Source organism: Zeus faber (assembly GCF_960531495.2).
Source record: "Zeus faber genome assembly, chromosome: 1".
Classification (NCBI taxonomy): domain Eukaryota; kingdom Metazoa; phylum Chordata; class Actinopteri; order Zeiformes; family Zeidae; genus Zeus; species Zeus faber.
Genome location: NC_137193.1, coordinates 21,808,458 through 21,822,370, shown reverse-complemented (window position 1 = coordinate 21,822,370; position 13,913 = coordinate 21,808,458). Strand labels below are relative to the sequence as shown.

General features: G+C 42.0%; 1 protein-coding gene across 1 annotated transcript in view; it reads right to left on the bottom strand.

The window, feature by feature from the left end:
• Positions 1–13,913, bottom strand: part of znf704 (zinc finger protein 704) — a gene marked incomplete at its 5' end in the record, with an annotated part of 63,303 nt that overhangs the window by 48,620 nt on the left and 770 nt on the right. Inside the window, 1 exon segment of the mRNA XM_080001066.1 lies at positions 8,898–9,085. Coding sequence (XP_079857192.1) covers positions 8,898–9,085 — 188 coding nt within the window.

The following is a 13,913-nucleotide window of genomic DNA, read 5'->3' as shown; positions in this document are numbered from 1 at the left end:
CGTGCACATTTCCCCAATTCTAAGGTTGTGACGTACCAAATAACAGTTGTAACTTGTGGAACACATTGTCTACACATGTGAACTGCTGTGGTGATCATTTCAACTGCACATAGTGAAACTTACAAATGGAAAAGTGTCAAGATATCTAGACGTTTTTTCCTTTCTACTCATTTGTCAAGCCCACACAATCAATTTGGGCTGAAGTCTATCGCTATTTTGAGCCAGCGCAAAATGAAGATGGAACTCATAACAGTGCACGCGTTGACTGACACATCAGCACGCGCATGCACGCACAGCAGTCCAGTGGTTTGGCAAAAGATAATGGTGGATATGGACTGATTGTCTGCTAATCCATGGTGAACCACTTCCCCTCTTCCATCATACTCACTGACATTTAGCCTGCTTAATTAAAGTGCCAATTTGCATATAAATGTAAACGTACCTTTCTCTCTCCTGCTGCAGCACAGGTGGTGGCTCTCTCAGGAGACTGAGCTGGTAGAGTTGGCTTGATGGATTAATTGAAAAGGTCCATCATTGGTGTGTCGCACATAATAGGATGGAGCAAGTGTACAACCATCCATGAGATGTGGATCTACGGCTACGCTGATTAGCACGGTAAGGTTTGTCCATGCAGCCATTGTTCCTGGCGCTAAAGGTTTCAATGTGTCCTGACCAAAAAAAAACAAAACCTTTTTTTACTGTGCGATGTCCCTCACTGACACAGTTGATTCAGAATATCCCATTGACACGTTTGTGGCAATAGATTTAAGTTGATTGCACAAGCTTGGTCAAATAAAGAGCTTCTGGAGTTTATCAGAAAACAATTTAATTAGCTGTCTACTAGTGTCTTGATATTAATGTCTGATTTAAACCCCGGTGTATTATTATCTTTCCGGTATACGGTTGCTCTAATCTTTTATACAGTGTGCATTAAAAACCTAGTAGACTAAATGATTCAGCAAAAATGTAATCAAGATGAAATTACTGCACTACTATAAGTTGATCTTAATGAATCTTAAAGCGGAAATCCAAAACTGAGCTACAACAATCCCTTTTTAGATGATAGGAAACACAATTTCTGTAACAAAACAAGTACCATTCTGTTTGGTATTTTTAGCTGCATACTTCTCTGGTCAATCTGCTAGAGTTTTACATTCACTGCGTTTGGGGAAGTGAACCGCTGGGGGATGATTAACAAAATAAAAATAAACCCTCTGTCTATCCAATCAGATTACAGCATTGCATGCCTGGGAGGGTGAGACTGTAAACAGGACGGGAGAAACAACAGAAAAAGCAGGAACTTTGCTGCATGGATAAGGCCATGCAAAAAGAGAAAAGGAAGGGAAAATTGAGACAAGAAGCATGAGAGTGTGAGAGAGAGAGAGAAAGAGAGAAAAAGAGAGAGAGAGAGAGAGAAGTCTTTTCAAATGGTAATCACATGGTTTCTCAACTCCGCCAGTATCCACACACACACACACACACACACACACACACACACACACACACACACACACACACACACACACACACACACACACACACACACACACACACACACACACACACACACACACACACACACACACACACACACACACAGAGAGAGAGAAGCAACAAGAGACTTTCTCAATAAGCGGTCTTCATTAGTCCCTTGAGGCCTCTGGCTGCACACCATCTCTATGTGTTGGCTGATGAACCAGGCCCTGAGTGTGGAAGGCACGGTTGACACAGCACGCTGAACTCCCTTTACCACACCACACCTCACAACAACACTATTGCTATTCTTATTTGGTCTTGGTCTGAACCGCTTTGGATTTGAGGTTGGACGTCCCCATAGTGCTACATAGGAAGCCCATCAATAATCAATTACAAATGAACGATTGATCCTGGCCTTGGCATTTATATGATAACATATCTTGATGCACCATAATGTAAAAACACAGCAAGGCTTCCGGTTGCTTTGGGAAATGGCAGTCATTTCAGATTAACTCAATAATAAGGATTGTCTCGGCAGACTTGGGGAAGATAGGACTCGAAACGGCAGATCTGTTTTGGGCTTTGAAAAAATAAGCAAAGTGCTTTCATGGTTTCCCCTTCAACTAAGGTTATACTTCACTTCTCCTGGTAGCAATTAGTCTCCAGAAGGCTATTCGTCAAACTCCAGGCCATTTGTTTCCACTGGTCTGCCCTAGCCAGCTCTCGTTACAATTGACCGTTTCCTGCATGGGGAGAAAACATCGGCCCATGGAAGAGGAACTACAAAGAACAGCTGGATAAGACCACAGTCTGAAGACATGATGGGACTTCTAAGCATGAGGTGAAGTGAAGGGAAACACAACACAAACAAATCAGATCTCTGCCACACCAAGCAATTCCCGTCTCCACACTCCATACGCAGCACTTTTTTAATAAACATCCATTCAGAAAACAGCTTCTTTTGGACATTTGGGAGTCAAGGCGCAGGAGGAAATAGCTCAATAATTGTTTGACGTATGTATTGATTTATTTTTCTTTTTTTTCTTTTTGATGCAAGGTTTGTCAGAACGCTGGTGATGTAAACGTGTTGTAAACAAATACGATGAGGGAAGCCATTCGATACAGTTATGAGATGTGGAATGGGTGACAAGGCCATTAAATGTAGCGACACCAAGCCCCGGAGGTCAACGCTGTACACTGTCAATTTTTCTTATTTTTTTTCCCCCCACAGTGATTGGGAGCCACGAGTTAGGTACTTCAATGGCTCCCAGTGAGGAAGGAAACCTATTGTATCTGGGTTACAAGGGAACTGGAGTGCCATCAAGCAGCCAGACATTTTTCTGGTAAATCACCAGCAGAGCGGTGGTAGTTTTTAGAGCGCAATTAACAACCTCAAGGTCACACTTCTCCAGAGAGTTTCCTCAGGCTCTGGCTCTCTCATCTCTCTCTCTCTCTCTCTCTTCTCTCTCTCTCTCTCTCTCTCTCTCTCTCTCTCTCTCACTCTCTCTCTCTCTACTCTCTCTCTCTCTCTCTCTCTCTCTCTCTCTCTCTCTCTCTCTCTCTCTCTCTCTCTCTCTCTCTCTCTCTCTCTCTCTCTCTCTCTCTCTCTCTCTCTCTCTCTCTCTCTCCAAACAGCCCTCCTCTTCTTCACTTCCACCCCCCACATCTCCATTACAGATAAACGTTACTCTGCAGTCAGTGGCAGAACAATTTCTACCCCAGCAGCAGCATAGCGGGGCTGAAAATCGGTCACAGGTGTGCTGAGGATGAGAGTCATGGATCTTAAATCTCAAGGCAATTATGGGCCAGTGCACTGGAGAGGTCATTATGAGGGTTACCTTATACTCAACCCAATAAACTTTTCACTGAGTTGAACTTTTTGCATTCTCCCAAACTGCACCGTGTTATTTAAAGCCCTGTTCTTTGGGCGGATACAAAAATGTGTCATTAAATATAACCATTATACGATTTTGAATACAGAGGATTAAAATGTCTATAAAATAAATAATAGAAAAATAAATTCCTCTGTCAAATATATTTAGACGAACTCGGGGTCATTTTGAAAAACACCAATTACCATAACTCAGTTCTACTAAACAAGGTTACTAAGGCTGCGGAATGTACACCATTAGGGAGATGCTATAACTCTAGTGCTTTAAGCTGACTCTTTGTAGCGTCCTGAAAGGGAGAGATTAGAAATGACCAACTCTGTTTTCAAGGGCATCTTCACTGTACACCGCACACACAGTTCAGTGGTCGTCACGTTATTTCTTCTCCCATACCAGACAAGACAGCGGATGACTAAATCACTCAGGAGGCGGCGGGGAAAAAAGAAGATGAAGCGCAGCTAGCATTGGCAGAGCACACCACAGGTAATACCACTCTCTCTACGCAGGGAAGAGTGCTCGCCCGCCATGATATTCTTTGTTTCCAAAGGCAGAGCACACCACAGGTAATACCACTCTCTACACAGGGAAGAGTGCTCGCCCGCCATGATATTCCAAAGGTTTCCAAATGCTTTGAATTAACAGCTGGGTACTGAGATTACATGCTAGTTGTGACATACAGTTACCACAGTCTTCACACCACATAGGTCTACTGCAGGTTTTCAGAACAAGGTATTACAGAACAATCGCACTAATCATCTTTGACAAGCTTCTACATTTTTAAGTTCACTGCTTTTTGATAAGTCTGGAAACAGCAGCTATCGTACAATAAGTGCTTTGGTGGAGCTGTTTGTCATGACATTTACTCATACCAAAGATTGGATGAATGTGTGAGAACATGTAGCTCATCAGAGATCAATGCCTACAGGCAATAACTAAATGGGGATTGCATGGCAAGAGAGGGGTAAGCGCCAATGCCTTCTGAAAACAATACTTGATATAAAAGGGATTTACCTCTGGAAACAACTTTCTCAGCACTTACGGTGGCAACCTCGACATATATAAAGCGCTGAAATAATCAATATCCCATTCAGCGAAACTATATAAATATCAATATTATGGAATTCCTTATGCGAGAAGGCAATTAAAGCAGAGAAGGTGTGAAACATTTTATTCCTCCATTAAAATCTATTTGATTTTAAAAGAGATATTTCTCCTTAATGGGCTACCAGAGATTCAGTTTGTGAAAACCAAATCAATGATTCATTAGCAAGTAACTATTAAATCTGAGGCAGGGCAAGGGAAATAGTGATTAAGCTGTTTGTACTGGACTTTTCAGGCAGATGCCATTGATTGGATTCCTACCAAGGCTCCAACCAAAGGGAAACTAATGGGAAGTGAGGCTCATGATAGCCCTGCATTTTAGATGACTTGAGCAATTTCCATTTATTAGCATGTGTGTTCTGTTTCGTTATTAGATGACACTTTGCTGCCATCTACTTCAACTTAGTAGTCTTTAATCGTGTTGATATAGATAGATTGATGTTATTGATGACGCAAAGGGCAATATTGGTTGTGTGTGTGTGTGTGTATATTATATATATATATATATATATGTGTATTGAACTTTTAAATGTAATTAGATCTCGGTGGCAAAACATAATAACCTCTTATATTTGTACACAACAGAGTCAGAATCACTGTGTAAACCTAACAAAGTTTGATTTTTTTAACTGAATTTTACTGTACTGGATTGCTAATGTAGTCTAATTTGCCGAGATGCAGATAAGAGAGGGAAGAGGTTATCTTACCAGACTATGTTAAATGATTGATATTTGTGTTGAAGAATTAGGTGTTTTGATCTCATGGCTCTAAGTGATTGGACGATACACCAATTATCAATTAGAGAAATCCCCAGACATACAATTTTCATAATGGATATTGGCTTGAGCTAATCAATGGAATGGTATGTCACAAAAAAAACCTCATAATAGGAGTGCCTTAAAAAAGCAAAGTATTTGACATGGCAATCACTGAGATACAATGTGTAGATTGGATTGATCCCACATCTAAGATAATGTAAAAGAAAACATCAATGAAATGAAACGCCGATGAAGTCCAGTCCATTTGAACTGAATTTATGAACTACAGAAATAGATCTAAGGATCTGGGTTGTGAACGCAACACACAAGCCTTGTATTTTTGTTAGTTTTCAAGAATTAAATATTGGCAAAATAAGAAAATGCATATGCAAAAGCATATGCACCTAGGGTGTCTGCAAGTATCAGAGGGTTAAATTCAATACTTCCTAAGAACTTTTTTAAGACAAATTTGAACATTTAAACATTACATTTTTGTACAAATCACCACTCTTATTCAAAAATTTAAATTGAAGAATTATATTTGGTACAGGGTAGGTATTAGGTAAAAATATAACTATGAGTCTATAAACTGTTATTAGAACAGTTTTATTTCGGTCGGATAGCGAGGTAAGTGAAGACGAATTGTGTTAAATGTAAACATTACTTTTTTCACAGAACTTCAGACAGGTAAGTAAAATGGTTATCTTTGATGTATATAGGGTATAGTAAAGGTTAATGGGTTTATCTAGAATAAGTAAGTGTAACATAAGTATGTGTGGTGTGGGGGTGGTGTGGTGTGGTTTAAGCAGCTACACCTGTCTTTGGTCTAGGTAAATTGTGCCGGGGATCAGAGGTGGCTGTACACCTGTTGCTCATCAGAGAAATCAACGAGCGACAGATCAATTCCAATTCCAATTTCCATGCTCAAATTTAGTAGGGGGGGGGGGGGGGTGCTTTTTCTTGTTCTCTTCTTGATCTTCTCTAACAAAGTAAATAAAAACTCTTCATGTATTTAATTTACTCCGTTTCCTGCACCTGCTTTTGCGCTCCAGAAAAAAAAATCCCACCTGCGTTCTCACGGCCCAGTGGCAAATGCCCCGTGGCCCGGATGGTCGGGGATGGGAACCTCTGCGCTAGAGGACATTCCTTTGTGATGGTCGGGTTATTTCCCACTTTCATCGCCACATCTGTGAAGTTACTGGACACGCTCCTTATACCCCCAGTGAAACGCAGGAGGAGAGGGAAACGTGCCGGTGCGCTTTTGCGTCTCCGTCCACCTCGCACATCATTACCATTAATGTACGTTCACTGTGCAACAAACTGGATGAACTTATATTGAACTTCATAGCTCATCGTCACATGTGAATCGATTCACTAACGTAAGTTATTTATAAAATTAAATACAGAATGGAATGGCACTTTCAGCATTCCAACAGTGCTTTTTTCTTTAAATATTCAAATTCTATTCAAATTTCCTGAGCCCTTATATAGAATACCTACCATCTTTGGAAATATTTTCACCCGAAACGAAACTGTGGCAGACAGGGGGCGTGGTAAAGCCACGTCTGCAAGTGACGGGTCTGGCTTGGCTCCGATCAGCCTCTTTAGCGCTGATTGGTTGGACAGAGCTGGGAGAGTTTTCATATATGTTGTACTGTCTTTTCAGTGGAGATTGTGCGGTGCAGGATGTGGACCAGAGCACGACCGGGAAAAACAGACAATAATCATTCCTTTTATTTTATGCTCCGGTCATGGCGGCAAGTCTTTTTGTTATTATTATTATTATTATTATTATCATTATCATCAATAAAACTCTGGCCACATCTCCCTCCCTAAACCCGCACATGTTGGTAGACACCCACAGAAAAGTTGGGTGTAAAGTTACTGCACGATACTCACGTCGTTATCCTTCGTTCCTTCCCCTCTTATCCCTGGGAGGAGAGCCTGGGAGCTTACACCTAAAAAGGTGGCAGCGGGCCTCTCTTGCACGCATTGGCATGATGAAGCACTCCATACATGATGCCAGGTCCATATTTGCCTCTAGGGCATGGTCATAACCCAAGCAGGAAATACACCTTTCATGCCCATCTTCCATTGGTAACTTGATACCCTAGCCCCCACAAAGGTGGCCCTGAGCATTTGCCATACTAGCTGTGCTGCTGACATAAATTATATTTAATATGTTTAATTCTGTTATTATTATTATTATAAATATATTATAAAGAGCTATCTGCAATACTTCTGTGTCTTCAGAAGCTGGTGGCAGTTAATACACATTACAGCCACCAGATGTCCCAGTCACGCGAGACTACAGACCCGGAAGTACTGCACATGCTACTGTTTGTTTACACTTGTAGTCGGCAAGCTGCTAATGCTTGGCACCTGCTCCCAGTACTCCCCCACAGCTTGGGGTTTGCAGGTCTGTGCTGGGAGTTTCAGGATTTTTGTAGATTGTCCACTTGCCGATACCGTGCCAACAGCGTTCCATGCGCAACGACACTCACGTGAAGTTGCAGGACTGGTTTCCCTTCGGCGAATGATAATCCTGAATCCGTGATCAGCATTGCTTGCTTCATTGCTGACATCTACCGGGTGCTTGTTGTTCATTGTGCTGACATTACCGTATCAGGTAAGCGCAAAGTTTCTTGTGCATGTGCTTTATTCACAGGTGTGTGAATTGGCCTGGATCTTGAAGCGCCCACAGCGCAAAATAATATTACGTTAGTTTCTAAAGTGATACGATGGAGGCCCCCCCCCTTGTAAAAAAAATTATATACATTTTCAGCAGTGGTGGTCATATTTCAGCAGCGACACACCGCCACTGCAAGGTGCATATAGGGGAAACTATCTATACCCGACTCAATGTGTTTTTTTTTTTTAATCATACGTCTCCTAATAGAACAAAACCATGCATAATGGGGACACTTTCTCTGTGACTCCTTTTTTGATCAGCTCCTCTCAATGCGTTATGTGCAGAAAAATCTTAAAGAATCTACGAGGCGTGCCATGTTCCTCTGTGCCCTGTCCCCACACCGTTTTTAGTTGTTTTATTTGGAGGAACTGGGCTCAGCTCTCCATGTGTCTCTCTGCCATCGGGGCGCACAAGAGCCTTGTCCGTGTCCGGACAATTCACACATATAATAATATATTTATGATTCCACCTATCTATGATTGCTCATTGAAATGTGCATTTTGTAAACTTGTATCTGTTTTAACCTGTTATTGTATTGCACACTGACTGAAAAAAAAACAACAACGAGAAACTAAAAAACGACTGCACGACTTGAAGAATCTCAGTCAACTGACGGGTTTCCGACTGATGATTCGATTCGTCGTCTTTCAGGGGGGCAGCCCGAGGGGAAACACTGTTCATAGTCATCTATTATGATAAATGTCTATTTCCAACCATGCTCAATTAAATTGACATTTCCCTGGCATAATCTATGTTGAAAAAGCGATTCTGGATTTTTTTTTATTACGTTACGATTTGAATTACAAAACCAGGGAGAATGTCACAGGTTTTCAATGACTGTTTTACAAGGAGTTTTCAGGTACTTCAGCACAACAGGGGCTATTTTCAAGGTATTGCCACACGTACATTTCTGAGGATGAAATCCAAGCACTTCAAGCACCTCAAGGAACCAGTAAGAACCCTGACAAACAGCGGTCTTACCTAGCCTGGGGGACGTCGATGCTGGAGGAGACCACTTTGCGTTTCTGCTCTAGCAGGGACACTGATCGGGTGTCGGGGTCCAGGGCCCGGCCAATGCGCTTTCCGTCCGCCAGACGCTGTTCCTCCAGAGCCTCGGGGGTGCCGCTTTCCCCCTTCTGTGTCTCAGGGGCTCCATTACTGGGACTCTGCTTAGGAGAGATGGCAGGTTTGAGTAAAACTGTTCTGGAACCATGTTTGTAGTTTTTCAATTCAGCCAATCTGAGAACTCTCCGCTGGAAAGGCTGAAAATATGCAAAGTTTTTCTGCGCCACCAGTTAAAATGTAGAAAACATATGGGCAGGTGAAAAATATATAGCTTTCTAATCGCTTGTTTGTTAACATCCCACCGCCACCACTCCAAAACACACAGACAAGTAACAAAAGGACTCTCCAGACAGCACACAACTCCGCTGACATACAGGACAGTATACTGACTTAAATTCAGACAACCAAATGGAGAGCATAGTACTTCCCCTACAAAAGCACACCAATCAGTCTGAAGAACACACACACACACACACACACACACACACTCACACACTCACACACTCACACACTCACACACTCACACACTCACACACTCACTCACTCACTCACTCACTCCATGACCCCCACACAAAAGGAGACCGCTCACTCTATGTAGATGAATACCACAAGCACACAGCTATACATTTTTATTTGCACGCAAACAAACACATGGGTGCTCTCTTTCCAATGACCCCTGTCAAGAGGTGGGATATATTAAGCAGCAAGTGAACAGTCAGTTCTTGAAGTTAATGTGTTGGAAGACGGAAAAATGGGCAAGCGTAAAGATCTAAGCAACTTTGACAAGGGACAAATTGTGATGGCTAGATGACTGGGTCAGAGCATCTCCAAACGAACGTAGAGAGTGAAGCCTGGCCCAGTCCAATCCCACATAGGAGCTACTAAAGCACAAATTGCTAAAAAAGTTAATGCTGCTTTGATAAAAAGGTGTAAGAACACACAGTGCATCACAGCTTGGTGCGTATGGGGCTGCGTAGCCACAGAGCGGTCAGAGTGCCCATGCTGACCCCTGTCCACCTCTGAAAGCACCTGCAATGTACACATGAGCATCAGAACTGGACCATGGAGCAATGGAAGAGGGTGGCCTGGTCTGATAAATTGCGTTTTCTTCTACATCATGTGGATGACTGGGTGAGTGTGCGTTGTTTACCTGGGGAAGAGATGGCACCAGGATGCTTAATGGGAAGAAGGCCACCCAGCGGAGGCACTGTGATGCTCTGGGCAATGTTCTGCTGGGAAACCTTGGGTCCTGGAATTCATGTGGATGTTACTTTGACACGTACCACCTACCTTAACATTGTTGCAGACCAAGTACACCCCTTCATAGCAATGGTATTCCCTGACGGCAGTGGCATTTTTCAGCAGGATAATGCGCCCTGCCACACGACAAAACATTTTCTGGAATGTTTTGAGGAACATGACATGGTGTTGACTTGGCCTCCAAATTCCCTAGATCTTAATCTGATCGAGCATTTGTGGGATGTGCTGGAACAACAAGCCTGATTCATGGAGGCCCCACCTCGCAACTTACAGTACTTAAAGGATGTGCTGCTCACGTCTTGGTGCCAGACACCACAGGACACCTTCAGAGGTCTCGTTGAGTACATGCCTCAACGGGTCAGAGCTGTTTTGGCTGCACGAGGGTGACCCACACAATATTAGGCAGGTGGTTTTATTGCTGTGGCTGATTGGTGCATCTGTGTTTCATACAAAGCTCAGTAATACAATTCGGCTTGACTGTAGAAACGGCAAGTCACTATACACAGCAAGAGAAAATTTACTCTGATTAATGAGGTAAAATAAAATTAGATAAGAGTATCAAGTTTCGCTGATGAAAGAAGCACATCAGACAAACAATCAGCAGCGCCCGAAAACTGTCTGTGAAAACACAGACTGGAGTAAAACCACAAGATGGATTACATCAGCTCGGAAGATTATGTGTTGTGTGTCTACGAGTGCACTCCTGGATAAAAACCAATTGCAATGCTTTCTTTTCGCCAGGCGTATGAATGATGGCATTTCACACGGCCAGGAAATTATAAGCATGCAAAATTGTGTGCACACACACACACACACACACACACACACACACACACACACACACACACACACACACACACACACACACACACACACACACACACACACACACACACACACACACACACACACACACACACACAAACAAACCTACCTACCTACCTACCTTCAGGCTGGATTTGAGCGGCGCTTTGGCCGATGTGTGGTTGCAGCCGGCAGCGATCTCGTCCTCGGAGACGAGGACGAGATCACACAATTTATATAATTTTACGTCTCCTTGTGGAACGAAACAAGTACACATGCAATGAAACCATGTGTAATGGGGACACTTTCTCTGTGCCCCCCGCCTATAGCGATTGTTTTAACTCTCTGTACTGCCCCGGGTGAGACCCAACACACTATACATACAACACACGTACAAAAAAGAGGATGCATATAGTCAACATATATGTTGAGTGCATCCAATCCAATTCCAGTGTTGGTCGTACTATAAAAAACATTTATTTCTTGTGTTTAGTGAATAATACAGAATATAAGGAACTTAAAAAAATAAAATCACATACTAAATCACAATAGCAATATTGGTCTAAAAAAAATTGCAATTTGATTATTTCCCCAAATCGTTCAGCCCTAGTTAAACCCAAAGCCCCAGAATTATTTTCAAAGCGGCAACGTTTTTATTTTCAACATCCTGATTTACCTTAGGTTGTGGATATATCGTTCCATTTTGTGAATGTTCACCAATATCGACAGTTTACTGACCACAACTAGCTATGCTGGTCACTGCGCTGCATTTCACTTCTGTGTGTGCAAAATCTTTGCATTCTTGACAGTTAAGGTGGACCTTGCCACCAACAATAGAAACAGCATATAGCTGAACACATAAATAATGGAGACATTACATTAAATTACTGTTGTTTTTTTTTTAAAGATAAACAAATATGTGATAAAAATCTAATATGGGATGAATATCACACACACACACACACACACACACACACACACACACACACACACACACACACACACACACACACACACACACACACACACACACACACACACACACACACACACACACACACACACACACACACAAAGCCAGACATAAACCAGCAAGTCAACAAGTGGCATTCTGTCCACAGCCACACCCCCTCTGCCCAAAACAGGGGGCGTTCATTTGGCTTCCTGGGCACTGTGCCGGGTTTACCGATTCTTTAGAACATGCCACTGGTTGCCAACTGTGATTGAGTGCTTTGTTATGCCAGGACTGGGGTCATACAGCAGCTGCTACAAGTGGCGGTCGACCCAATGCCCCCCACCACTCCTATACAAACACCAGAATTTTGACATTCTGAGCGCACAAGCATATGCACGCGCATAAACACACATGCGTTTTCACAAAAAAGAACACTCAAACACACACACACACACACACACACACACACACACACACACACACACACACACACACACACACACACACACACACACACACACACACACACACACACACACACACACACACACACGCACGCACGCACAAAGACAGAGACAACAACAAGGCACAACACACCCCTCCTCCACATTTAAGGTCTTGTTTTTCAACTTCAGGAGCATTTAAAGTTAATGGAAGTGACTTCTCGTTGGATTGATAGGACTACAATGGCTTCAGTATTCACAGACACACTATAACAGATTTATGCATTGACTTTGTTGAATGCAACGCTACATACATATGATCATACATATATGCAGTCATGATATTTCACTGCATATATGTATGATCGAATGTATTTGTATGTGACAAATAAACCTCTTGAATCCTGACATGCACAGCGACACAGAGAAAACATAAATAATAACAAATGTAACAAGTAAAGCTTGGCTTAAACACACTACATTCTAATTTAGAAGGCTTCCGCTTTTCCTCATACAGTGCTCTGGCATTTTGCAATAATTTTTTTCCAGGCATGGTAATCACCTGTTTATACTTCTGCATATTTTAATTATACTTTGCATATACAGTATATCGTAAACATGCCCTATCTCAACAGTGCATATGTTTTGCATGATGCTCTTATATAAAACTGAGAATTGCTTAAAAATAAATAAATAAATAAATAAATAAATTAAAAAAAAAAAAAAAAAGCATTTACAAATTCCTTATATGATACACATCAATATGTGCCATAAAAACTGTTTCTGTAATAACATGCAGGCTTACCACACACACTGCATACATCATAAAATTCAAAATAAGACTATAAGTAAGTTGTTATTTGGACAGTGTTGTGCATACTTCCCCCAGTCACTACCTCTACTTAAATAGCAGAAGCTGTGTACACTTCCCGTAGTTGAAGTTGTGTTTTCAGTGCTGTAAGTATCCAAGTCCAACGTCCATATATCTTTATTTAAGAGACGTGATACCAAAGCCTACAACTCGGAAATGGGGGCAATTGGGTTGCTCCAATGCAGGGTAAAAAAAATAAGGCCATTATAACCCAGATTGCGATACAGTATCAATTTAGTTGAGTCTGAATAATAATCTGTTTTTCGTTTGTATAAAAATCCCATCTTTTATATCCATGCCACATTTATTTAGCAGGCACTTAAGCAGGAAAATAAACTGTGATTCAATGCATTTGCATTATGTATGTGCTCCTCTATATGTTCCGTTATTTGTGGCGGGTCCGCCTTTCCCGACGAGAAGGCACTGATCAGGCGGGACAAGAAGCAGCTAGTTGTGATCCGCAAATTGTCGACATGGATGTATTGAGAAAAACTAAGTTCCAACTGGAATACTGGGACTTGAGGTTCAATACACCCCATGGACTGCGACTTTCAATCACGTACAGCTTTGCTTTTCATTCGATTACTGTATTAAAATGC